The 25,329-nt window shown below is 46.4% G+C and overlaps 2 protein-coding genes across 10 annotated transcripts in view; one reads left to right on the forward strand and one right to left on the reverse strand.

Annotated features, from left to right (window-relative positions):
• Positions 1 to 18,046, forward strand: part of GAB2 (GRB2 associated binding protein 2) — a 242,414-nt gene extending 224,368 nt beyond the window's left edge. For all 3 annotated transcript variants that reach the window (XM_072610741.1, XM_072610739.1, XM_072610740.1), the window contains 7 exons: positions 5,478 to 6,076; positions 6,609 to 6,688; positions 8,848 to 9,106; positions 9,493 to 9,583; positions 10,907 to 11,009; positions 12,139 to 12,264; positions 13,355 to 18,046. In XM_072610741.1, coding sequence (XP_072466842.1) covers positions 5,478 to 6,076; positions 6,609 to 6,688; positions 8,848 to 9,106; positions 9,493 to 9,583; positions 10,907 to 11,009; positions 12,139 to 12,264; positions 13,355 to 13,498 — 1,402 coding nt within the window. In that variant the 3' untranslated portion in view covers positions 13,499 to 18,046. The remainder of the gene's footprint in view (positions 1 to 5,477; positions 6,077 to 6,608; positions 6,689 to 8,847; positions 9,107 to 9,492; positions 9,584 to 10,906; positions 11,010 to 12,138; positions 12,265 to 13,354) is intronic.
• Positions 17,789 to 25,329, reverse strand: part of USP35 (ubiquitin specific peptidase 35) — an 82,854-nt gene continuing 75,313 nt past the window's right edge. For all 7 annotated transcript variants that reach the window (XM_072610733.1, XM_072610732.1, XM_072610734.1 and 4 more), the window contains one exon: positions 17,789 to 23,354. In XM_072610733.1, coding sequence (XP_072466834.1) covers positions 23,181 to 23,354 — 174 coding nt within the window. In that variant the 3' untranslated portion in view covers positions 17,789 to 23,180. The remainder of the gene's footprint in view (positions 23,355 to 25,329) is intronic.

Raw genomic sequence — 25,329 nt, forward strand, 5'->3', positions numbered from 1 at the left:
GACTCATAACTACTCTTACAGTCTGTCGGGAGGCTGCGACATAAGAGAGTTGGAAAGGTTTTTAATTAGCCATTTTATATTTCACCTCCCTTGGCCCCATCTGAATGAAACAGCCGAGCTGGCGCCTTTCTTTCTGGTGGCCTTTTGCTCCGATGTAGATCCTTCACCGCCAGCCTGCCCCTGCCCCAGATGTAACCAGAATGGCTCCAGGAGACTGTTGCTACCATTTGCTAAGCTCCGAATTTTTCAAGCTCATAAAGTCCCCCCTACTTAAAGAAAGAAGCATAACAGGCAGGGGAGCTCTCAGGGACCCAGGCATCAGCTTATCTGGTTGTGGCTCCTTGATACCAGCTCCCACATAATCAGGGTTTGCCAGGCCACCTGGGGAGAGAAGGCCCCTACCCTTTCTCACCTTGAATAAGCCAACAGCTGAAGATGCTGCCTTGCCTTTTCCCAGACCGTCACCCTTGTCTCTCTGCTGCTGACAGGGAAAGGGGGATGAGCAAAGGACCTTCCATGAGTCTATTACACCATATTAGCGACCAGGTCACAGGGGACTGGATGCAGCCCCAAAGCTCCCATTCTGTCACCTGGAATCAGGCAGAGAAAAGTCACAAGTACATCATGCAACCTACCAGGGTGAGCAAGTCTGAGCATACTCCACGACCCTGCTACCGTAACTGAGAATTGTCCAAAAGTGAGATAAGACTGTCTGGGAGGTAGTGAGTCCCGCATCACAGAAAGTTCTTGGGCTAAGTCTGGGTGATTAGTGAATAGTCAGGGATGTTTTAATGGAAATGCCTGTTTAGGTAGGACCAGGACTAGGTGAACTCTGAATGTCCCTCATGCCTTCTCTCTATACCTCGAATCATGAGGTTTAGAGCTGCAACACGTCCTAGAGGTCATCTTGCTTCTCCCATTCATAAACCTCAGAGACTCAGAGGGATGATGACTTGTTACTCCGCAGGAAGTAAGTAGCAGAGTTGGGATAAAAAGGGACTAGGTGGTCCTTAGATACTGTCTCTGTCTCTGTTCTGGGCTGAGCTAGGGAAGAAGGCCAGGCTCCTCCCCAGCCCTGGTGAATGGGGCAAACAATAGGGATTTGTCTGGGCTCTGGCCTGAATGACTCCAGATTTTCTGCTTGGGATCTGGTCCATCCCGGGATATGGGCAGGTATGTTGTGTTCTGGGGAGAGCTACCCTGGCCAGCTCAGTCCTAGAATAACCTCCCACCCCTTTTGCCTCCTCTCATCTTTCCTCTCTTCTATCACCATCTGTCTTCTCCATCCAAACTCATCTTTCCTCTCTTTTCTTTATTCCCCATTTCCTCTTTCTCTGTTCCCCCTCCCCCCTCTATTCTTCCTCCTATTTCTATTTCTCCTCTCCTCCCTTCTCTCTGTTTCCCCTCAGTTTCCTTCTCTCCTCTCTCTGTTCCCATCTCCTTTATCTTCATTCTCCTCTCCCTTTCTCCATTCCTCTCCCCCTTTATCTGTTCCCTTTTCCTCTATCTTCACTCTCCTCTCTTGGTCACCACTCCTCTCTCTCCCTACTTGTTCCCTTTTTTATCTGTTCCCCTCCCCTCTCTCTGTTCCTCCTCCTTCTCCCTCCTCCTCGCCCCCTGCACATTGGCCACCAGAATTAGGGGTTACAAAGAACTTTGTCAAAGATGAAGCCTAATTTGAAGACTGTTGAAGAAATGACACATCAGCAGATTTTCCTCCTCTCTGTTCATGAAGACAGTAAGATACCCCAATAACAGAGGGGAAAAAATTACCTAATTCTTAGCAACACTGAGGACCATAGGACTTTCTCCACCCCACTGCTATATTGGTTTAAAGACCAATGGAGAACAAAGTCCCCACTCCCTTAGGTTTGGAAAATGGGTAACCAACGACAAGAAAGTAGTTGACTTAGAAATCATAGGAGATCCAATCACAGATTTGTAAAGCTCTTAGCACAGTGCCTAACACAGAGTAGGCACTTAATAAACTCTTCCTTCCTCCCTCCCTTCCTCCTTTCCTTATTTCCTTCCTTCTTTTCTTCCTTCCTACTTCCTTTCCTTTCTCCCTCCCTTCCTATCTTCCTTACTCCCTTCCTTCTTCTCTTCCCCTCTCCCTCCTTTCTTCCTTCATTCCATCCATCTATCCTTCCTACTTTCTTTCCTTCCTTCTTTCTTCCCTTCCTTCCTCCCTTCCATCCTCCCTCCCTTTCCCTCTCTCTCCCTCCCTCCCTTTTTTTTTCTTTCCCTCCTTAGCCCTCCACCACCACCACCACCACTTACTTAGAGGGTATTCAAGCCAACCTTGTTGGACCATTCATTGGGTTTGCAAATGGGGAGGCAGTCATTTCCAAACCTTCCCCTCAACTTCTAGCTTCCCTGTATGCTTGATTGAATGTGTATCTGCAGAACTTAATTCAGGGCTTAGGACATAGTGAATAAATGCTCCATATATCTATCATTCTGGGAGTATTTTGTTGGGCTGCTTGGTTTTTCTTGGGTTTCCGTCCAAGGGCAGAGAGGACTTGCCAAGTCCTGCCATCCTCAGTGCTGTTAGTGTCCTGGGTGTGTCTCTGTCGCCAGGGAGAATGCTATCCCTGATGTCAGTGATGGGTGCCAGACACTCTCCACCCACCCCCACCCATCCCTTTTCATCCCTAGGAACTTTTTCCTAAGTCAATAAATTTAACCAAGTGATTGTCCAAATAGCAACCTGGGAGCACCATTTGGGACCATTTGGAAAAATGCCAGGCTGTTAATGTAAGCGAACTGTGGGTGGATTGACCTACATACTTCTGTGTGTGTTTCATTTTGTGTTTATGTGGGTTTGTGTATGTCTACCTGTATGTGTTTGTTCATCTCTGTGTGTCTTTGTATGTGTTTGTTTATTTCTGTGTGTCAATGTGTATGCCTCCATATGTCTCTGACCACAAATTTGTCTGATTTTGTGCATGCACACGTGTGTGAGTGTGTGTTAACCCAAAAATATCACTGAGATCTCCAAAGTCATCCAGCCCAAACTATGCCTGAAATGAGAAAGATTTTTTTTTCATCTTCCCCAATTGGTCATCTAACCTCTATTAAAGACTTTCCATCTACCCATTCCCCCTTTGGTCAACAATAATGATGAACAGATCTGCCTTTGCAGCTGGCCCTCTCATGGCTCTAGTTCTGTGTTCTGGGTCCTGGCAGAATAAGGCAATGTCTTTTCTTCATGGCAGCCTTTCAGGTGCTTTGGGGTATGTGGGAGTGTGGTCTCTGTTGTGGGTGGGGGGAGACAGAAATAGAGAGATGGAGGAAGGGAGAGATATAGACAGAAACAGACACTCTTGTCTTTGCGTACTTTCAGAGTGCTGATGTAAAAGACCTTGTTTTATTTACTAGTTCTAGAGTTGATAACTCTAATTCACTGCTTAGTGATGTGGTCAGAACACTCTTAGCCCCACCAAGTCAGGGAAAAAAAAAGCACTGATTGTTGCAGTGATGGATGGATGAGTAATCCAAGTTGTCTGGATGGGCAAATCCCAAAATGGCTCATCAGATTTTCTTGGGAAAAGATGATAGTCTTTTCTAGAAACATAAACTAGTTGGACACTTTAGTTCTTTTAATGATAGCTCACATTCATATAGCACTTTAAGATTTACAAAGAACTTTATAAATATTGTCTTATCTTAACAGCTCATAGTAGCTCTGTGAGGTAGGGGTCATTATTATTCCCATTTTACAGATGAAGGAACTGAAACCTGGCAGTGGTTAAAATGACTTGCCCAGGGTCACACATCCAGAAAGAGTCTAAGGAGGGTCTAAGTCCAGTGCTCTAACCATAAATTGGACCAAATTACATGTAGAGATGGCTAGCCTAATAATATTGCTTCCAGTCCAAGACAGGCCAGGTAGCTTTGTGTGTTTGTGTGTACTTCTAGTTACCTTAATATCTTCATAGTTTGTGTATTTGTGTTTATGTCTTATATGTCTTAGGGGGTACGTGTCTGTATTTATATCTGTGTATGTGTCCACGTTTATGTATCTGCATGCATCTGTCTAGGATTTGGAAAGTCCAGCAGTGAGGAAAGATTGGGGTCACAGCAGCTTGCTCTCCTGCCTTGGGAGAGGTGCCAGATCAGAGGAAACTAAATGACCCCCTGCAGTGAAAGGGGATTTCCTCCCTCAGGGGAAGGTGGGTCCCCTCCAGCTCTGAGAGTCTAAGTATCTAATTCCACATGGGCAAAGCAGCTTCTGAGCACATAGTCCTTTCACCCAACCTTGAGGATGCAAAGAATGCTGCATGGTTTGCTGTTCATTGCACATGGTGCTCCATCTCATGTCTTTGTACCTGGGTACCAGTTGTCCTCCATCCCCGAAATGCTGTCTCCTCACTTCCCTGGCTTCTTTCAAAACCTGCTCAAGATCCCTCCTTCTGCAGAAAGCCTTTCTGATCATTTTTTTTAATTAATTCTTTTTCTGATTCTTTTGTTGTTCAGTCATTTCAGGCCTATCTGACTCTTTGGGACCGCATTTGAGGTTTTCTTGGCAAAGATACTGGAATGGTTTGCCATTCCCTTCTCCATCCCATTTACAGATGAAGAAACTGAGGCAGACAAGGTTAAGAGACATGCCCAGGGTCACACCACTAATAAGTGTCTGAGGCCAGATTTAAACTCAGGTCTTCCTGACTCTAAGTCCAGAGCACCACCCAGCTGCCTGATCCCCTCCCCTCTGTTTCCCTTCCCTTTGAAATAACCTTTGTCTACACAGAATTCTTTACATCTTGTCTCTCTATGTGAGTTCTTGGAGGGTAGGGACTGCTTTTGTCTTTCTTAGCACTTACTACAATGCTTGGCACATAGAAATACTTGTTGACTCATTGACTGAAAGATAAATGACAGCCTTTTTTAAAAAAAAATACACAAATACAAATCAGCATGATACATAGGAGAGAGATGGGCAAAATGCCCTCTGAAAGGGGGAGAAGGGAGAGGGCATGTATGGGTAAAACTTGTAGAGAAACACATATCTTATCTTAATGCTTTCTCCTTCCCCCCAGCCCCAATCTCTGGATCTGAGGATCATATTTAGAGTTGGAAGGGGTCTTAGAGGTCATCTCTGGCCCCCTCATTTTATAGAGAAGGAAACTGAGGTTAAGTGATTTATTCAGCGTCACACAGCTACTGAGTGTCTGAGACAGGATTTGAACTCAGGTGTTCCTGACTTAAAGTCCGGTGCCAGTCCACTCTGTCTCCTCGTGGCTTTCCACCACGTCCCTTAAAGCCTAAGAATGGATTGCTGGAGGGAACTTGAGAGATCATCTCGCCCAGCTCCTCGATGAGCAGAGGGGAAACGGAGACTGGCAGAGGTTATGATTTGCCCAAGATCCTTCGAGGGTGGGAATGCCAGGATCCAAGAGTTCTGCCTGCCCATTTTGTGGTCTTTTCATCTCCCCCTTCCACCTCTAACCCAGTGCCCTCTCTCTCCCTCTCAGGAGTGCCAGTTTCTCCCAGGGCACCAGGGCTTCCTTTTTCATGAGGAGTGACACAGCTGTGCAGAAACTTGCCCAGGGGAACGGGCATTGTATGAACGGTGTCAGCGGCCAGGTACACGGCTTCTACAGCCTGCCCAAGCCCAGCCGGCACAACTCGGAGTTCCGGGACAGTGCCTACGACCTCCCGCAGAGCCTGGCCTCCCACCCTCCCAGCCATACCAAGGGCAGCCTCACCGGCTCCGAGACAGACAACGATGAGGTGTACACCTTCAAGACCCCCAACAACACGCTGTGTAGGGAGTTTGGGGACCTTCTGCTGGACAACGCAGACCCCCCGGGAACCCCGCTCTCAGCCTACCAGATCCCCAGGACGTTCACACTGGACAAGAACCACAATGCCCTGGCGGTGGGGCCCTCGGGGGATTCCAACGTGGCTCCGCCACCCCGGCCCCCCAAGCCAGGTCAGGCAGAGACACCCCGCTGGGGCAGTCCCCAGCAGCGGACCCAGAACGGAGAGGGTGGCCGGACAGGCTCCGTTGCTGCCACCATCCCTCGACGTAACACCCTCCCAGCGGTGGACAACAGTCGTCTCCATCGAGGTAAGCAGCGAGCCTTATTGGAGGGATGGAGGGTTGGGAAGGCTAAGACTCAGGTCCAGGAAGAATGGGCATAGGTGGAAACACTGATGTCCACAGGTTTGTCCTCCTCTGCCACCAAACCCTTTATGGAGCCGTGGATGCCTGTGAACACTTTCAGGCATGGGGACTGGTGAGGGGTGGAGATGCCACATGCTGGATTAAGCAGTTTCCTCTTTTCTGTCCCCTCACTCCTCCATTCCATTTGACTCCTGTTTATAAAGAACCCACTATGTGCTTGATTCAAGATTACAGTCAAAACCCAGGGGATCTTAGGGAAATCCCTTCAATCTTCCAAGCCTCAGATTCTCCATCTGTGAAATGGTACCCTTTTTACCGGAAACCCCTCTCTCTGCCTCCAGGACTTGAGATGTTTGAGCGGGAGAATGAGCCAGAGGAATCAGTGAGTGTTTGTTAGGATAGACATGATTGGAAAGGCAATGATCAGGGATTCTAAGAGTCACAGTCAGACTAATCTTTCATCCCTGTGTCATAGCTTCCTCCTGTGAGACATACGAGTACCCACAAGGTGGCCAGTCTTCAGAGTCTGTCAATGAGGGATTCAACTCCTTTGTGGTAAGTGGGGTCCAACTGCCTCTAACACGTGTTTCCCCTTCCCCTTGCCTAGACTAATTCAGGAAACTCGTGAATGTCTCCTTCCTCTGGGGTCCGGAGGTCTGGCCAGAGGTCCATAGGTAACATACCCCTTGTTTTCTCTGCTACGGCACCCTGGCTAGAAAGAGAGAAACTGCCTCCCCAGGGTCCAGATCAACTATAGGGAAAAATCATCCTGTTATTTTTTTATTATTTTTTTTATTCTAAACTTTCAAAAAAAAAGAGAACATTTCCATAAACATGGCAGGACACAGAAGAGGATTCTCTATGAAACCATGCACCTCCATTGTCTTTTGCTTGCTTTATAAAGAAAATAGTAAATGACAAATTCTGTATGTGACTTTCAAAACTGGTCTTCTCAATACTTCTATCTTAACTTCCTTATGTACTCTTCTGTGCACTTTAAACCAAATGTTACAGTGACCTTTTTTTTTTGCCACCAATATAGTTGATCCCACTTTCTCCAAAACAATTTTCTTCTAGTTAACAACAAGGAAAAAAAAAGCAGCCTTGGAATAAATATGCATAATCAAGCAAAATGAATCAACATAGTGTCCATGTTGAAAAGTATACTTTTCTTTAGGGAAGGGAGAGGAAATAAAGGGATTCTCATAACATCCCTTCAAGGTGGGTGCCCCTATTTTACAGTTGAGGCAACTGAGGCAGACAGAGGTAAAGTGACTTGTCCAGGGTCACATAGCTAGTAAATGTGTGTGATTGAATTTGAACTGAGATCTTCCTGACTCCAGGACCAGATGTCTATCCACTGTTCTACCTCAATGTCTCTTTATATGGCTTTTGTCCATCTCCTCTATCAAGAGGTGGCTAAGATACTTTATCAGAGGTCTACTGCAGATGTGGCAGATCAGAGTTGATTGACCATTGATCAGAGTTTTTGAGTCCTTCAAAGCTGTTTTGTTTTGTTTTGTTTTGTTTTTTATGGTATTGTTGCCCTCTGTTCCTTCTACTCTGCATCATGCAACAGGTCATGTTCCCCAGGATTCTCTGAGATAATTTGTTTCATCATTTTTTTTATTTTTTTGCAGCTCAATAATATCTCATTACATTCATATGCTATGAGTTGTACAACTATTTCCTAGTTGTCCAAATGACCATCTAAAGCATGCCCTTAGATTCTAGATCTTTGCTTTTCTCTCCCTGCCTCCCAGTCATCATCTTGTGATTTCCTGGGTAATTTATTTTCCCTTATCTCACTCTATTTTGTACCCCTCTGATAAATTAGTGGAGACCTCCCCCACAAAACCCACTCACCCAAGGACACAGCATAAGATTCACCTTTAGGGTCTTCAACCAAGCCTTGAAGGAGCCAAAGAAACTCACAATATATGAGGCAGCTAGGTGGTGCAAAGGATGAGAGTCTTGGGCCTGGAGTCAGGAAGACCTGAGTTCAAATTTGACCTTATACTCTTAGTAACTGTATGATCCTGGGCAAGTCACTTAACCAGTGTTTGCTTCAATTTCCTCATCTGTAAAATGGGGATAATAATCTCCCAAGGTTTTTGTGAAGATTAAATGGAATAATAATTATAAAGCACTCAGCACAGTTCCTGGCATATAGTAAGCACTACACAAATGTTAGCTATTATTGTTATAATGGTTAAGATCCATGAATATCCAATACCATGTGAATTGCACTGACACCCTGAGCCAGCTCCCCATTGTCACTGCTACTCAGCATCCTGCTGATGGGCTCCATATTTCATATTTATAGAATCACACTTACCAATTAAAATCACTTGTAGCATCTGTTTGCGGGAGAATCCTTTGTTACCCCTACCCCTTTGTTACCCCTTTGTTACCCCTATTAAAGCTTTGGGGCTGGATAAATTAAGAATAGGCAAGTTGCCTGCATATAGGTGATTGCCTAATTTCCTTTGAAGATTAATATCTCTTTCATTGTCAGGAAAGTCTTCCCCTTGTCTAATTTAAATCCCTCCTGCTACAGCTTAAACTCATTTCTCCTTGCTTTGTGGACTCAGGACAGAGGTCTCCTCTCAACCTCCTAGAGACAGCCAGTCACACAGGGTCAAACCTACCCATCCTCTATGTCCACTTTCCCCTCCAATGACACATCCTTTGTCTCTTCTTGCTCTTTCTAGGCAGGGAAAGCCGCTGTGGGACACACAGACAGCTCTAATTCAGAAGATAACTATGTGCCCATGAACCCTGGGTCCTCCTCCCTGCTGGCCATGGAGAGATCTAATGACAACTCTCAGAGCGTCTACATTCCCATGAGCCCTGGGCCTCATCACTTTGACCACCTCAGCTTCTCTTCTTCAGCCTTGCCGGTCCATCGGGGGCGGGGGAGTGAGATCCAGCCTCCCCCCGTCAACCGAAATCTCAAACCTGACAGGAAAGGTAAGGATGGTCACTGCTCCCTCTTAAGAAGTTACATTTTCACAATAGTCTGTGTGTGAACTTGGAATTTTCCTAGGTGGCAAATGAAGCATGGTATTGAGCAGATAGAGAGCTGGCCTGAGAGTCAAGAGGCCTGAATTCAAGGCTCTCTTCTGCTACTAATTCTCACTATGACCTTGAGCAAGACATATCACCTTTCGAACCCTCAGTTTCATGTGTATAAAGTGAGGATGATGATCTCTGCTCAAGATGCCTCCCTACCTATAAAATAGATTGGAAGAGGTCTCCCATAGCCCCTTCCTGCTCTGAAAAATCTATGACCCTTTTCAGCATTCAAGATAACATCCTTGTCTCATAAACTCTTCTCTCTTCTCATCCTATTCCAGCAAAGCCGACTCCTCTGGACTTGAGAAGCAATACGGTCATCGATGAGCTTCCTTTTAAGTCTCCAGTCACAAAGTCTTGGTCTAGGGCAATGTGAGTGGGTTATGGATCAGGGGACTGAGGAGGACGGTGAGGGGAAGGAAGGAAAGCTGGGACATCTGGGTTCTAGTCCCAGTTCTGTCCTTCCCTTGTCTTTTGACTTCTCATGGTCTCATTTGACTTCTCATGTCTCATGGTCTCATTTGTCAAAAGGGAAAATAAGGGAGAGGTCCATGGCCAGCCTATGTCCATGGGCTTCTGGGAAGGTCCATCAAGATGGTGTAGGTGAAATTAGTTTTGGAAAGTACCAAGTCCTGTTCACAATTTGAGGATGAATTAAGTTCAAGTGGCTGTGTTCATATGTCAGAGGGCTTTGTCAGCCTCACCCCCTATTAGGGGTTCAGTGATGATGATGATGATGATGATGATGATGCCGCCGCCACCAACAGTTCACATGTATATAAGACATGACAGTTTATAAAATGTTTTACATAAGTTATTTCTTTGGAAGCAACGTCTAGCTGAATGTTAACAATAGTCTTTCAGTTATGGGACTAAAAATAATGAATAAAACGAGAGGGTTAGACAAAGTACTTTCTCACATCCCTCCTTACCCTTTTGTAATTTTTATGGTAATTCTGTAATTCAAAAGTAGTACCCCTTAGTTATTTCCATATTCAGCATGGTTGTCTTTAATTCATAGCCTAAGCACCCACCCAATGTATTCCTTTATTACTATCTTCTTTATCTTGTAGTTTTCCCCAGGAGTCCCTTGGTCCCTTGGAGAACGGCCAAGAACTCAGCTCTTTAATAATCATTGTAGTTTAGATAGGACACTTGAGTTCCATGACACTGTCCATTACCATTCCTCTCTTGGACCCCAAATGGGTGTCTGAGAAGTACAGAGGCAATATCTACTCCTATCCCCCTAAAATTCTGTGATGCCAATATTTTAGTATTTAAGATTCTATAATTCTAAGTTTTGAAAATACTAAGATTTTGTGATTCTAGAATTTTGAGGTGCTCATGTATCAAGAAGGTCATGTTTCCATGAGTTTTTGATTCTAGAAGAACCAGAATTGAAAAATCACTGGAAGGTCCAAACTGTCATTAGACACATCTCATTCATAGAAGTACCATGAATATTTTCTTTCTTTCCTTATTCAAAAAGTCTTTAAAATGCTAATTACAAAGCTTTGTCTTTGAGAATGCTAGTAACAAAAATTTTGATAGCAAAAGTTATAGGAAAAAGCCATGACGTGTGGGGTAGACACACCAAAGCCTTACTGAACTTAAGCATCCTTTAAAAAGCATCATTTAATAGGCTTGGCTCTTGTAGCATTAACTCCCTCTGTGTTTTCCTTTTCCCATGAACAGTCACACCTTCAATGCTAGCTCTTCCCAGTCCTGCCGCCCTGTCTCCACCCAGAGCATCACCAGTACCGATTCAGGGGACAGTGAGGAGAATTATGTCCCTATGGTAAGCACCGCTGAAAAGACTGAGTCTGAGAGAAGAGTAGGGAACAGGTACATTCAGTTTAACAAGGCAGATGGTCTGATCTGGAAGTCTTGCATGGGTAGAGTGATGCCAGGAGCCTAGTCCATGTTTGACAAAGGTGCCCAAGATCCAGTCATCCATTCAAGTGTTCACCAGATTTTTAGTGAATGCTTACTTTGTGCAGGATCCTGTGCTAGGTATTAAAGGGAGTACAGAGATATATAAAATGTCCCCTGATCTCAAAGGTCTTGCAGTCCATTTTGGAATGAGGTGAGGATGATATATTTACACAAGTCATTTTTATTTTCAATAAACTTTATGAGTTGGGAGAGTTGGTGGGGTTTGGGGGTTGGTTAGTATTTTAAAAATGGGAAAATGCCCTAAATTTCTCTCCAGTGCTTCTCCAGACTGAGAATAAGGATCTTGTCCCTTCCAGCTTTGTCACTCCATGTATGAAGGTAGTTTTTTCATCTCTAGCATTCTCTGTTCCAAGGGCCTTTCCAGCTCAAGGCAGGAATTCGAGAGCTGAAAGATATGGTACATAGTGTTAAATGACAAGTACATTAGAATGGTATAAGCAAAGGGCGATGGGAGGGCCTTCCCCCTTCATTACTTCTGAGATCTGTGGCCTTATGGTGGTCAGAGATGTCTTTCCTCCTCACTTTAGTTGGCAATTGAATGAGTTGCTGTGGGTGACTAGCTTCTCTGCTAGTCTTTAGATAATGGAGCCTGCCAGACCCTATGCTCCATTGAGAGAGCCTTCCAGAGCTGAAAGTGGGAGTCTCAGGGGGAGGGGCAAAAGTCCCTCCATGCCACCATGAGGCATAACAGGAAGAATCAGGTAGAGGCCTTTTTAGCACCAAACATGCTTAAATTTAATTTCCTTGGATTGAATTGATTATCAGAAGATCTCAGATTTGTTTTCTGTAAACAAAATGATTGATTCCCCAACCATTTTTCCCCCTTATTTCTCTCCCTTTGAGTCCTGCCTGCTTCCCTCCATTTCTGTTTGCTTAACGTCTAGGGGTCAATTCCAGAGGGAATTTTTTTGGGAGGTGGGGAGTGGAGAACTCCTTGCTTGTTGACACTATCTCTTCTGCCCTTGTTACAGCAAAATCCTGTTTCAGTGTCACCTGTTCCTAGCGGCACAAACAGCCCTGCTCCCAAGAAAAGTACAGGCAGTGTGGACTACTTAGCGTTGGATTTCCAGCCAAGCTCACCCAGCCCCCACCGAAAGGTACCGAGAGGGCAAGGGAGGGTAGAGGATCTCAGGGACTGACTGGGTCACCATGCTGGGTGGAGGCTAAGGATGCAAGGCAAGGAGTGGGTCATGTCATCAACAGAGTAGAATAAGCAGGGAAGTAAGTGTTTAATCAAATAATAATCCTTTACTTAGGTAAGGTTTGCTTTATGGGTTACTTTCTTATCCAAGATCTCATTTGATCCTTACAACAGCCCTGTGATGAAGAGGCTGCGGTGGCCTGGTCATGGTTCCCCATCTAGTGTGATGGATCACTCAGAGCCCAAGGCCTCAAACAAACCATCCATTTAATAAAAGTACAGTCAGATACTCCTGGTAAAAGCAGTTCCTAAGGCCATCCAAGAAGTTCAAAAAGATTACTTGGGGTTCCAGGAATTCCCTGCCATAGTCCTGAAAACTGATTTGATGTTTTTCTCACCCCTGTGAGCATGTCTGCACCAGACCTTCCTTGCCCACAACATAGATTGGGTATAGTGGTGGGAGAGTGACTCTTTCTATGAGTCACCAGACACCAGTGTCCTGGCCCAGAGAAGAACAGGAGAGTCCATGGCAGTGGTTGCCCTGGAGGCATTTAGCTATCAGAGGCAGCCATGGAATAGGGCATCAGGAGCCAGCCTCAGAGATGGGTCAAGGCCTGCCTCTGACCCATTCTGGTTCTGTGACCCTGGGCAAGTCATTTAACTTTGCAGTGACTCAGGCAAATTTCTTTTTTGTGTTTATTTGGGGTTGGGGGGGGGTTGGTTTTTTTTTTTGAGGAGAGAAGGCAAGGAAGGTGGGGTTAAGTGACTTGCCCAAGGTCATACAGTGTCTGAGGCCAGATTTGAACTCAGGTCCTCCCGACTCCAGGGCCGGTGCCCTATTCAGAGAAGACAGTGACCTGCATTGGTGGAGTTGTCCCCTTTCTTCATCAGGAGTTCCTGTACCAGTGAAGTGGCATGTATAGTATAGTTAAGTCAAATCCACCAGCCAGGTATCAGCTCAGGAAGATGAAGGGAAATGCTTCTGCTCCTAGGTAGAGCAAGCCGCACCTCTGGGACTCACACTGGCTTATGTGTCTACTCTACAGCCATCTACATCGTCCATCACATCGGATGAGAAAGTGGATTATGTACAAGTGGACAAGGAAAAGACTCAGGCCTTGCAGAACACCATGCAGGAGTGGACAGATGTCCGACAGTCCTCAGAACCCAGCAAGGGGGGCAAGCTGTGAAGGTCAAGGCAGGCCCTGGCCTGGGGGGTGGGGGGGGTTTCCCTGTAACCGACTTCTTCCTGCCTCCCCTTCTGTACCTCCCTCCTCCCTGAGGTCCCTGACCTGCTCCTTGGGCCCAGCCTTCTAGACTCTCAGTCTCCTGAGGCCACCATGGGGGAGGAAGTGCTTGATGGGGCTTCCCCATTTGAGGGCTGGCCTTTGGGCACCAGCTCAGAACCACATCTTTGAGCAATACTGAGAATGCCCAGAACTCACCCACCCCTGCCTTTCTCCCTTCCAAGCTTTTGCTGAAAAGCCTCTGCAGCTGCCCCTAGCTCCCCAACCTTGGGTGTCCTTGTCTGAGCTGGGTTTGGCCATCCTCCTGGGGACCCAGAACTCAGAACTCCAACTCACTCTGCATCACAGCCTCCAGCTCCCTCACTTCCAGCCTCTCTTGTCTCAGCCTTGACATAATGAGTTTAAGAAGCTCTACCAGCCTGTCCCCATAGGCTTCAGTGGGGAGTTTCCCAATACAGAAGCAGTGGGGAGTTTTGGTCTGAGGTAGCTTTCCTGCCTGCTCTGTTGGGGTAATCCCCAGCAGCAGGGAGATCCCCTTCCCCAGGTCCAGGGCCTTGTCTTGGTCAAGGAGGCAGGTCCTGAGGCAAGGTGAGGAAATCCCAGCACCAAGGATCCCCAGCTGACATTTGCAGGGCCCCACCCTTCAGAGGAACTGCTTCCAGCATTCCAGGATGGGGAGAAACAGACTAGACCAAGGGGGATAGAAGATCAAGATCAGGATATCAAGCACCTGAGGACCATGGATATTTGAAACTCCGGACACTGAAACTGTGGACTAATGGGATTTGATGAGTGTGCCAAGATCCCTGCTGGGATAGAGCAGCCCTTCTCAGCAAGAAGGGGCACCCATAGGCACCTTGGGGCTAGAGCTAAAGGCATTCCTTTAGACTTTGGATGGGATGCTAGGGGATAGAGGGAACATACTATAGGAAAGAAGAGTTTTTCCAAGCCAGGAAAAGGAAAAAAACATGGTGCTTGGAGGTACATAGTGTTAGAAGGGAACTGGACTCCCACCGAAATGTGCATCCGTGGGAGAGGGGACGTAGTGAAGGGGCTGAGGCTGGTGAAAGGTGTGAAGGGTGGGTAATGCAAGGGAAAGTTTTTGGAGCGTTAATGAAGAATCGGAGGCAATCCTTTATGGGAGTGGATTAATATGTAGCATTGAAGAGGGTAATGTCACATATCCAGGTAAAATATACCTGTTGTGTGTTTGTTGGTGTTATTGATGTTATGTGTGTGGGAGAAATTCACTGGGGAAAGGAGGTCATGGAAGAAATGCAGTGGGGAAGAGAGACAAGGCTGAGCACATGAGAGAAATGTGGCAGGGAGGGAGATAATGAATGTCACGTGGAAAAGAGGAACTGTAGATAGGACTGATGTGTACATAAGGGAGATATGTTTGTAGGAGTAGTTCTGTACAGGGGTCCTGGTAGGCTTTGAGGATTGGGATGGAGTCTACTTGAAGGTCAACCTGGACATTTTCCCTGTGTTCCTACTGGGAGAGGGCAAAAATCCTCAAAGCCAAGGCCAGATTTGGGGGGGGGGAGGGGGAGGAGGGGGAGGGCAGTCTTTTGGAAGGGACAGACACATGTCAAAGAATGGAAAACCAAGTCTGTGTTGCACACATGAATGATGTGCCCCAGAGATTGGGTCCAGGTGGGGTGGGGGTGGTAATCAGAGTCTTCCCCCGGGGCCTGCCTGGTGTGCAGCTGTTCTGTTTTAGGCTTAGGATGCAGGAGTTAGCCCTGCATTCTCTGAGATGCAGAGAAGTCCTGGGTGGGTTGCTTCCCCATGGTAGGACAGGGGATTTCCTAGGATTTAGCTGGTGGTGGTGGTGGTGATGATAAGTTACTCCTTATAAACTCATTTATTTGTGATTTTCATAGGACTTATAGCTGGAAGGGACCTTTGAGACCAGATTCTGGTCCAGTCTTCTTATTTTATAAATGGGGAGACCAAGGACTAGAGAAGTTAAACAGTTGTCTCAAGTTACTAGTAGTAGTAGTAGTAGTACTAGTAGTAATAGTACTGAGACTCAAGCCTAGTGCTATATTTTTCTTACTAGGCCATGCTACTGTCTCTTTCAGTACTTCAGAGGAGTAGCCCAAATGCCCCCAGGGAATCCCCCAACAGAAAGTACTGTCTGTTCAACCACACACAGCTCTCCTCTTTCAACCCCCTCAGCTCTGTTGGCCAGGAGACAAAGAAACAGGGAAGGGCCAAAGGGTTGAAAAGCAGAGGAGCATGACACCCAACAATTCCAGGATACCCAGCACCCAAGGGTATTAGTTAATCTGTGACATACCTCCAAGGCTGCAGGTCCTTAGATCAAGTACACATTATCCTTCTGTGCCTCAGTTTCCCCATCATAAAAATGGGGTAATAGCAAGCTACCTCATTGGACTAGGGTTGAAGCTGAGTTGACTCTGGGTGGCCGAGTTATGGCCTTTTACCTCTAAGTTACTCTTTTCCCTCAAGGAAGGGGACACTTGTAGGGTCATCCTGGGAGCCCATGCTTGGTAAGGGCAGGGGAGGCCACCTTCCTTGTTCTTAGCTCATAAAACTTTGTCAGAAATGGAAGAGGCTGAAGGATCAGCCTCTTGGAGAAGAAAGCAGAATTCTGTCTCACCACACTGAAAAACACTGGCCAATTCTTTTCCCCTCCCCAAATCATTTTAGTATGAAAATGGGGAAAAAATGTCTAGGATGGCTAGCTGTTAATGCGCTCTCAATCCCAACCATGTTCCCTGGTACCTGCTTGGCTCTGATTAATGTAATAAAGCACTGCATTCTCCTAAACCTGCCTGGTACCCACTTTGAGAGGATTCTAAAAGGGAAAACCCAGGAGAACAAGGGGCTTAGACTCAGTGGCCTAATGCCCTTCTGGCTTAGACATTCGAAGTCTGAGATTCTCTCAGCTATAACATTCTGTGTTAAAGGCAGGTGTTCCTGGTCCTGAGGAGAGCAGAGCAAGCCTGGGACCAAAGACCAACTGTTTCATCCCACAGATGCAGTATAGCATTAGGAGAAAACATTCACCCCCTCCTGGGAGCACCTGTTTTGACTCCAAGACACTCCAATGAAAAGCAGCAGGCCTCAAAGCCCTCCAGCCTACCACTGGGAAGGGTCTTCTTCACCTTGAAGGAGCAGTGGAAAACATCTGGGGCCAGTAGTTAAGCTAGTTGAGCCCCAGCTGGATTGGTGGTCAAAAAACCCCACCACCACCCTCTAAGCTTTCCCTTGCCAAACCAAGTCTTCTTTCTCTCCTGATTTCAGTTACACACTCATACTGCCAGATTTGAAGCTGTGTAGCTACTGTTTCCCCTCCTAATTCCATCCCCCACCCCAACAAATACACAGAATGAGGGTCAGCATTTGGTTGTTGCTTGCAGGATTATAGGCAGATATTGTACATGTTAGGGACATCACCTACACCCTGGCATATGCTGTCCAGCTTAATGCAGATTGAAAGGAGATTGTCTAGAGGTTTTGGATTTAGAAGAGGCCTTTTTTCTCCCTGCCAAGCAGTAACTGAAGGGAAGCATCTTCCTTGAACTTATACCCCTAGGAGGCCTTATTTATAATGGGTAATAGAGGTGTGTAAGAGGGTGCTATATATGGGTAGAGAGCCATGGCCCTAAGATTTAGCCACACCAGTTACAGGACTTGGGGCCAAGATAGAGCAATGAAAAATGGACAAGGGGTGGGAGCCAAGGAGTCAGTCCTTAGTCAGCCCCCTCCCCCACTCAGGAGATGGAGAATGACAATGAACCCTGGAACCCAGGCCAGCAGAAAGATATAAAGGTCCTTCCCCCCCACCTCCTCGCCTCCATGAACTGGATGATCCCTAAGCATCTCTTTGGCTCTGCTGACATTCTCATATTCAGCAATGGGCAGGAAGAGCCTGAGGAGATCTGGGAAGGCCATGAGGCCAGACTTGTGGTTTGGGGTTGGGGTGAGGGATGACTGCAGCAAAGAAACCTGCAAGACTGTCCCCTGGAGGGCTATCCCATGAGGGGATACCCAGGGCTGTGTTCTTGTATCTGTGTTGGTGTTGGTGTCTGTGTCTTGAAACTTAGAACCATTTCCTGGGGTACACGGGGGAAGAAAGGGTGGTCTTTGTGGGAAACTTTCCCCCAATCTCCCCACACCCCTCCAAAAGGAGGAGAAATGGATTGTAGTGCACTGTGTACCTGAGATGTTAACTGTTGAAAATGGACGCGTTTCTTCAAGTCACTGTTGGTGGCCATTGGCCTAAATTATTAATTTATTCTTTTCCTTTAAAAGAAAATGAAGCAGCCTTTGTAACATGTATTTATCCTGTAAGTAGGTCTTGAGATTGGGGCGGGAGGGGGAGGAGGGTGGGGAATGGGTTTAACGTAGCTAATGTTTCTGCCGTTGATGAAATATGGTACAGGCCCAGTGAAAGTGAATCCCCCTTGTTAACTGCCACAGATAGCAGGGCAAGAATAAAGGCCAAGAAAAATCTGATCCGCCGAGTCTGTCTGTGTGCACGGATGGAGGTGGAAGGCCCAGCCACCATCACGGAATCACCCAACTCACATGTCCAAGATGCATCCCCCTGGAGGTAGGCGGTGTGAGTGTTATCCCCATGGTTTAGAGGAAAAGACCACAAGGCCCAGAGAATCAAAGTGATTGGCCAGAAGACATGAGCCCAGTCCAGTATTGCTGCCTAATACATAGCTCATAGATTCGTAGAACTGGAAGGGAACTTGAGAGGTCATCTGATCAAACCCCCTCATTTTACAGATAAGGGAACTGAGGCTGAGAGAGGTTTCCATTCTTCAGATGCGAAAACTGAGGCTTATTGAAGTGACTTGATTGGTCACCGGTGACTCAGTGGCAGAGCCCAAGTTCACAATCCACTACAGACTGATGTCTGTCCAGACTCCATCCCTGTCTGAAAGGTGGCAGGGAAGCATCTTTTGGTGTCCTAGTGCCAAACTCTTCTCCCCTATTTGAGGTCCATCAGAAGAGCTCCCATTTTCTCAGATCCTTACTCTCCTCCCCTCTTCTCATCTCTCACTTTCAGTCTCTGCTCTGGTCATCCCAACCATATGTAATCAATCGTGTGTAATCATCTCACCTCTCTGGGTCTCTGTTAAATAAGTACTCATTTCTATAATGATTTACAGTTTACAAAGTCCTTCCCTTTAAAATCAGTTGAAGTCCAGAATGCAAATGGTATCCCCATTTAACATATGACAAAAACTGAGGCTTAGGTGAGGTTATCTGATGTCCCACTGTCCCCGCGTTGTCAGAGCTAGGAATTTTGATTCCAAGATAATACTACTCTTTCACTGAAGAGGGCTGACTGGGAAACTGAACCTTCTGCCATTCTCCTTCCCCCTTCCCTTTCAGCCTGTCCCCACTGGGGACAGTTAGGGGATAGTGCTGTTATCAGGAGGGGAGGCAGAAGAGGAAGAGAAGAGCTCTCCCTTGGAAACCTTCCCAAGTTTAAACCCCTAGTATTTCCTCAGCCCCCGGGGATGAGGAAGAAGATGGAGAATAATGATTATCCTAAGACTCAGGACTGTTTACATAGTCTGTTAGTGCCAAGCCCCACCTGGGAGTGATCTCCTCATTCTTTGTCTGATAGGCTGAGTGGAAGGGGAGCTTGGGAAGCAGGTAAACTTTGCCTCATAGCAAAGGCTTTCTGTACAAGTGAGAAAACCATGGGGTTTTGAGTCTTAAGATGAAGACGAGGTGACTAGCCTAGGTTTCCTATGTCTGTATTAGCTATATCATCATTTCATCTGTGTCTCCTTTTCTGTAAAGTGAGGATAATACTGGTCCTCACTCAGGACCTATTAAATGTGACAGAAATGTACATGTAATTGGTCAACCTGCAGTTTCACCACCAAGAATTTGACTTCCCCTTGTTCTCTGTCAGGAGAGGGCAGGAGAATAACCACTCCTCCTGCCCAAAGCCCAGGAGCACCCTTTCTCCTAAAACTTTACCCATAGGAGGCTGTACCCAGTATCTTATTAGTCACAGACCAACCTGGTGAGAGAAAGTGACTTACCCAAGTCACACCATCAGTGACGAGTCAGAATTAGGACCCAGCTCAGGAATTCCTGGTCTAGAGTCTGGCCTGAATGCCAGCTCCAGTGGGCCAGGCTGTGGGGTCCTCCTTCCAGGCCACTCAGGCAAGAGAGACAAGATTATAGGAAGGAAAGAAGTCACAGACCCATAGGATCTCAAAAATGGCTTCAAATCCAACTCTACTACTACTTGGGTGAAAGTGTGATCTTGGGCAAGTTGCTTCTGCCTCCAAACCTGTTTTCTCCTCAGTAGAAAGAGGGTCTTGGACCAGCTCAGTTGCAGGGCCTCTTCTGCTTTTAACTCCTACGAACTTTAGAGACCAGTTATTCCACTATCAGAACAAGAATCTAACCTACAACCCTGACACATGGTCATCCAGACTGCTTCTGGTGATGCCCCAGCTGAGACTGCCCCTAAAGCACTTAGTCCCCAGGTGCCTTTTCTCACCTTCACACTAAACCTGTGTATGTGTCATGCCTCCCTCCCATCCCACCCATATCCAATCTTCTGTGGAATAGAAGCTGCTTGAGGCAGGAACTTATTTTTTTTTTTTTTTTTACATTTTGAATCCCAGGCTTGAGCACAGGATCTCCTCCACATCAGACCTTTTGATAAATGTCTGCTGAATGAGGTACTTGCTACCTACTACATTTGTTTTGGGGGCAGCTCCCCTCAGTAGTGAGCGGGATTGGGAACAACTTTCATGTTGCAATGAAACCATGAATTTATTTTTATATGTTGCTCTCCTTGGGAAAGCAAAGCAAAAAATTGGGTTGTGGGAAATCCAGACTGGGAGCTAAAGGATAATGTGGATTGCCCATCTTAGGGCAAAGGAGTTGATAAAGCTTGTCTTCCCTCTATCGGGAGAGGATAGCACCCCTATATCCAGGGTCTTCCTCCAGGTCCATGGGCTCTTCCTCTCGCTCCCCTTGCAGTTTCTCCAGCTCTGAACTCTCCCCACTCACTTCTTACCTCAAACAAAATCATAGCTTGCTGGCCTCTGACTTATGCCCTGAAGCTCCACATAGTAATTTTGTTTTGGTAAAGTTTTTGTCAGTTTAAGACTGGAGCTTCCCCTAAAAGGTCCAACCTCTCTAGTGATCTGCACAGAAGGTCTGACTTGCTGATCGCTTTCTGAGCTAAATCAGTTCCCTTCTCCTGATGGTGCCCCTCCTAGTCTTGGGGGGCTGGGAGGGGAGACGGGGACCCAAGGATAGGCTTACTCCACAAGCTTCCTCTGGGCATCTCGTCAACTTTATGTATACTGCGCCTCAGAACCCTGAGCTCAAGCAATCCACTCGCCTCAACCTCCTCAGTAGCAGGAGTGCCACTTCTCCCGTGTAAACCCCCTTACTGCTATGCCAGTGGCTAATGATGGCAGCTTTTCCCACAACAACCACTTGAGGTTGGGAGATGAGGACACTGAAGATCAGAGGGGATGTGACTTACCTAAGGTCCCATGTGGGGCAAGTAACAGAACTAGACCCTCAAGTTCTGTATGTATATTAATGTGGACAGTGCTAATGAGTCTAATCAGGGACCATACCAAGCTGGTAGAAGGCGCTCTCAGATCAACCATTTCTGAACCTTAATTTCCTCATCCATAAAATGGGTATTAAAAATACACCACTAATATGACTAGGGTATTGTAAGGATAAACTGAGGCTGCATGGTTTGGTGAAAATGCTGGGTCAGAGGATCTGGATGTGAATTCCAGTTCTACCTGTCAGTATCTTCTGACTGTTCCTCTCCTTTGGTGGCCTTCAGTATCGTCATTTGTAAAACAAAATTGGACCAAGGTCCTTTCAGCATTAACTGTGAATGGTCTCTAGGGTCCCTTTCAGCTTTAACTTCCTATGGTTTAATGGATGTGAAAACATTATTGAAATGTAGCCATCACATCCCAAACAGAACCGTTTGCTGGGTCACCACTACTCTATCCTAGCTGCAAAACTGGGCACATTTCAAGAAGGACCAAGGGACCAGGCCTAGACTGAGTCCCTCGTGTCGTAGAGAAGAGGGAAGCTGGGACATAGAGGTGAGTGGGCAAGGTCACTTTCCATCATACTGTACATGCAATTGGCAAAAGCTGGCAAAGAATCCTGGCTTTGCTAACTGTGACCTTGAACCGGTCATTTCTTTTCTTGGACCTCAGTTTCCCCAATTGTAAAACAAGGAGGTTAGATTAGATGAGTTCTCTTACAGCTCTAAATTTGATTGTTTTATCCTGTGATCACACTGAGGCCTCTGGAATGAACAAGTCAAACTAAGTGCTCTGCTGAACATACTGGAATAGAGAGTCTTAACCATTCCATGTCATGGAGCCCTCTGGCAGTCTGGAGATCCCTTTCTCAGAATCATGCTTTTAAAGTAATTGAAAGAAATGCTAAATTCAGCAGTGACTGCAAATAAAGATTTTTTTTTTCCCATCCAAGTTCATGGACATCCGAAGATCTATCCATGGAGCCCTTGGTGGGGTGGGGTGGGGGAAGTCTGTGGGTCCCATGTTAGAGATATCTGCACTAAGGGAAAAAAGAAAGGTTACAGCAGCACTCACACTCTCTCACTCTCCATTCTACAATCTCCCCAATTTTGAGAGTTCAGAGTGTGGTCTCAGGGAATGATGATATTATTTGTGAGTGATAGGGAAGATGAAGGGGAGGAAAAGGAAAAGGGGTAAAAAGACAAATGCTGCATGATGGCATAAAGGTCAGTAATTCCTCTTCTCCCCAAACTGATCATGTACTTTTATAACAGAATATACTTGTTACATAAACCAGGCCCAGGGAGAGAAAGCATTTGTCTTTGACTGGTCACCATATGAGTCAAAGTATTATTACTCTAGGACCCTGAAATAGTTGTTATTACACAGCCGGCATTTCAGTGGAATCAATGAGGAAAGAAAGTTATGTGGCATTTTAACAGACTTCCATGTGTACTATGCTTGGGTACTCTGTCAGTCAGGTCCTGATGACCCAGTTCCTAGATTAAACTGACCAGAAGCCCCACATTCCCATGGGCTCTAGGCTGGGCCTGTACCATTAACCTCTGCCTCTGCCACCTCTGAAAAGGGTCAGAACCTCCTCCTTAGATGCCCTTCCCCCAGAAGGTATAGTCAGAGAATCTCAGAGCTTGAAGGAACCTCAGAGGTCATCTCATTCAACTTGTACCTGAATAGAAATCCCCTCTACAATGTCCCCAACAGGTGGTCACCTGCCTTTCGTTTGAATATCTCCTTGGATGAGGAGCTCACTCCCCATGGAGAAGTAGCCTGCTCCATGATTGGACAGCTCTGTTAGGAAGGGAGCTGAAATCTGCTTCTCCTTGACTTCCTCCCGTTGTCCCTAACCCTGCTGGGTAGCTAGGCGAGGAAGAACTATATCTGAAGATAGGACCCTGTCCAACCCTAAGTCCTCAGTTGGTATGGTGAAACCTCTGAGCCCACCCTGCCTTGTCCTGCTTAAGGAATAAGGGGCCCGAGGTGGCCTTGCAAGGGAAAGGGGGATCACAGAGCAGGCTGGGGACTAGGAAGAGTGCATGGGATCGGGGCCAAAACCCTTAGAAGACAAGTCTGTGGAAGGAGCTGCCGCTGCCTCCAGCTGCAGGGTCACAGCCCCCCGGGGAGCCTTCATCATCCTCATCCTTGTCTTCATCAAAGTCCCTCCCCCAAGGGGGAGACTTGGGGAGTGTGGAGATGTAGGCTGATCTGCTCCGGGCTTCCTTTTCCTGCTCCTGGAGACAAAGAGAGGGATTTCAGGTAAAGGGGGCAAGAAGGGAAAAACAGAGGCTCAGATTCAGGACTGGATGTCAAGGATGACTCCACAAAAGTAGGCAGTCAGACAGGATGGTCACAGAATCAGAGCCACAACTAGAAGTTTTGGTGTTGAGGCAATTAGCTAATAGTTCTTGGGCAAGCAATCCAAATTGTGCCTTCAAATGAATGTTGTAATTTATTTAAAAATAAGGAACAATTAAGGTAAATTCAGTCAGAGTGGAGGAGAATTAGTAACTCTAGTGACATCTCTGTTGCCACCTAGCTGCCCCTCACAGGAATATAGTAAATCTCAAAAAAAAAAAAAAAAAAAAGTCCTATGGAAATGGGGAGCTGTGGGTCAAGAACTCTGCTCCTTTCACTTACGTATGGGAATTGAGAGAACATCAGAGCTGCAAGGAGCTTAGAGATCATGGTCGACCAGAGATATTAGCATCTCTCACAGTTAGCAGAGCCCTTCGAAGCCAGTGCAACCCATACTGATCATTCTCTGTTTGAACACCTCCAATGATGGGGAGCTCACTCTCTTCCAAGACAGCCTGCTCCATCGTTGGACATCTCAGGTTTAGAGGTCTTGTTCTTTTGAGCTCAGAACTACCCCTTTTAAGAGAGGACCCATGGCTCATAGTTCTACACTCTAGGGCTGAGAGGATCATTCCCTACTTAAGACCATAAAGCCTGAGAAGCAGCCAGGCTGATATAATGTCAGTCCTGACCCCTGCTCTTCCTGCCTGTAGGACTTGGGGACACTACAGAGGAGGCACTTTTAATAACATCTCCAGCCACATGATCCTAGCCCATTATCTTTGTCATCCAAGTGCCACCTCCTGCAGGAAGCCCTCGACCCCTTCCCTCTCCCCATGTATTCACTTTCTCTCCCTTGGTTTCTCCCTCCCCTCCCCTTAGCCCTACAAGAGCTGTATTAGATTTAAAGTTTCTTGGACAGAAGATCTGCCTCATCCCTTTTTGATTCAAGATATAATGAGGCAGATTTTTCCACATGACCTCTTGTCTGACCCAGAAAGCTATTCCTAAAGAAGTTTCCTGATACAGTCCTGAGATATTGTAAACAATTCTGTCTGGTTGGGGACTCCAAAAAGGCTGGCATGGTGAGGTGGAAATTGCCCTGGACTCAGAAAATCTGGTTCAAAGAAAAGATCTGGCTTCAAGTCCTATCCATCCTTAATAACCCTAAGTCACCTTGCCTTAGTTTCATAGGCCTTAGTTTCCTCTGCAGTAAATGAGGGAATTGGACTAGAACAGGGATCGTTCGTGTCACAGACCACCTCCACCCCCCATGGAAGTCTAGTGAAGCCAATGGAACCCTTATCAAAATAATATTTGTAAAGATAGAAAATAAAATACATAGTTACAAAAGAAATCAATTATATTGGAATATAGTTATCAAAATATTTTTTTAAAACAAGTTCTTGGACCCCAGGTTAAGAACCCCTCATCTCTAAAGTTCTGCCCAGCTCTAAACTTATGATCCTAGATCATATTTGAACACCTAGGTTCTAATCACAATGGCTCTTGACTGTCTAAATGAAAAAATTACCAACTCTGGTCTTCAAGGGTCTCTACAATCTAGTTCCAAGCTACTTTTCAACACCCTATGTTCCCCTGAAAATAGAGAACCCTCCATCCCCCATGCTCCTGCTTTCACCTATTCCCCCTTGCTCCCATTCCCTCCCCGGGGGCAGGGAATTTCTCCTAGACTTCCTCTTCATCTGGTGAAGACCCTTCCTCTGAGGTCCAAATCATGTAGAAAATTAGCCCTATTGGGCAGGGTTAGGTCCACCTGGATACAGATGGGCCAACTCATTGACCAGTTCTTGATCTCCCTGCAAAGGAAATGGGGGAGAGAGCTGATTTCAGCCACCTCTCTGCATATGTTCCCGTTGGGAAGTAGCTGTGCAGGGAGATACGTTCTCT

This window comes from Notamacropus eugenii, chromosome 5 (genome assembly GCF_028372415.1).
Source record: "Notamacropus eugenii isolate mMacEug1 chromosome 5, mMacEug1.pri_v2, whole genome shotgun sequence".
NCBI classification, from domain to species: domain Eukaryota; kingdom Metazoa; phylum Chordata; class Mammalia; order Diprotodontia; family Macropodidae; genus Notamacropus; species Notamacropus eugenii.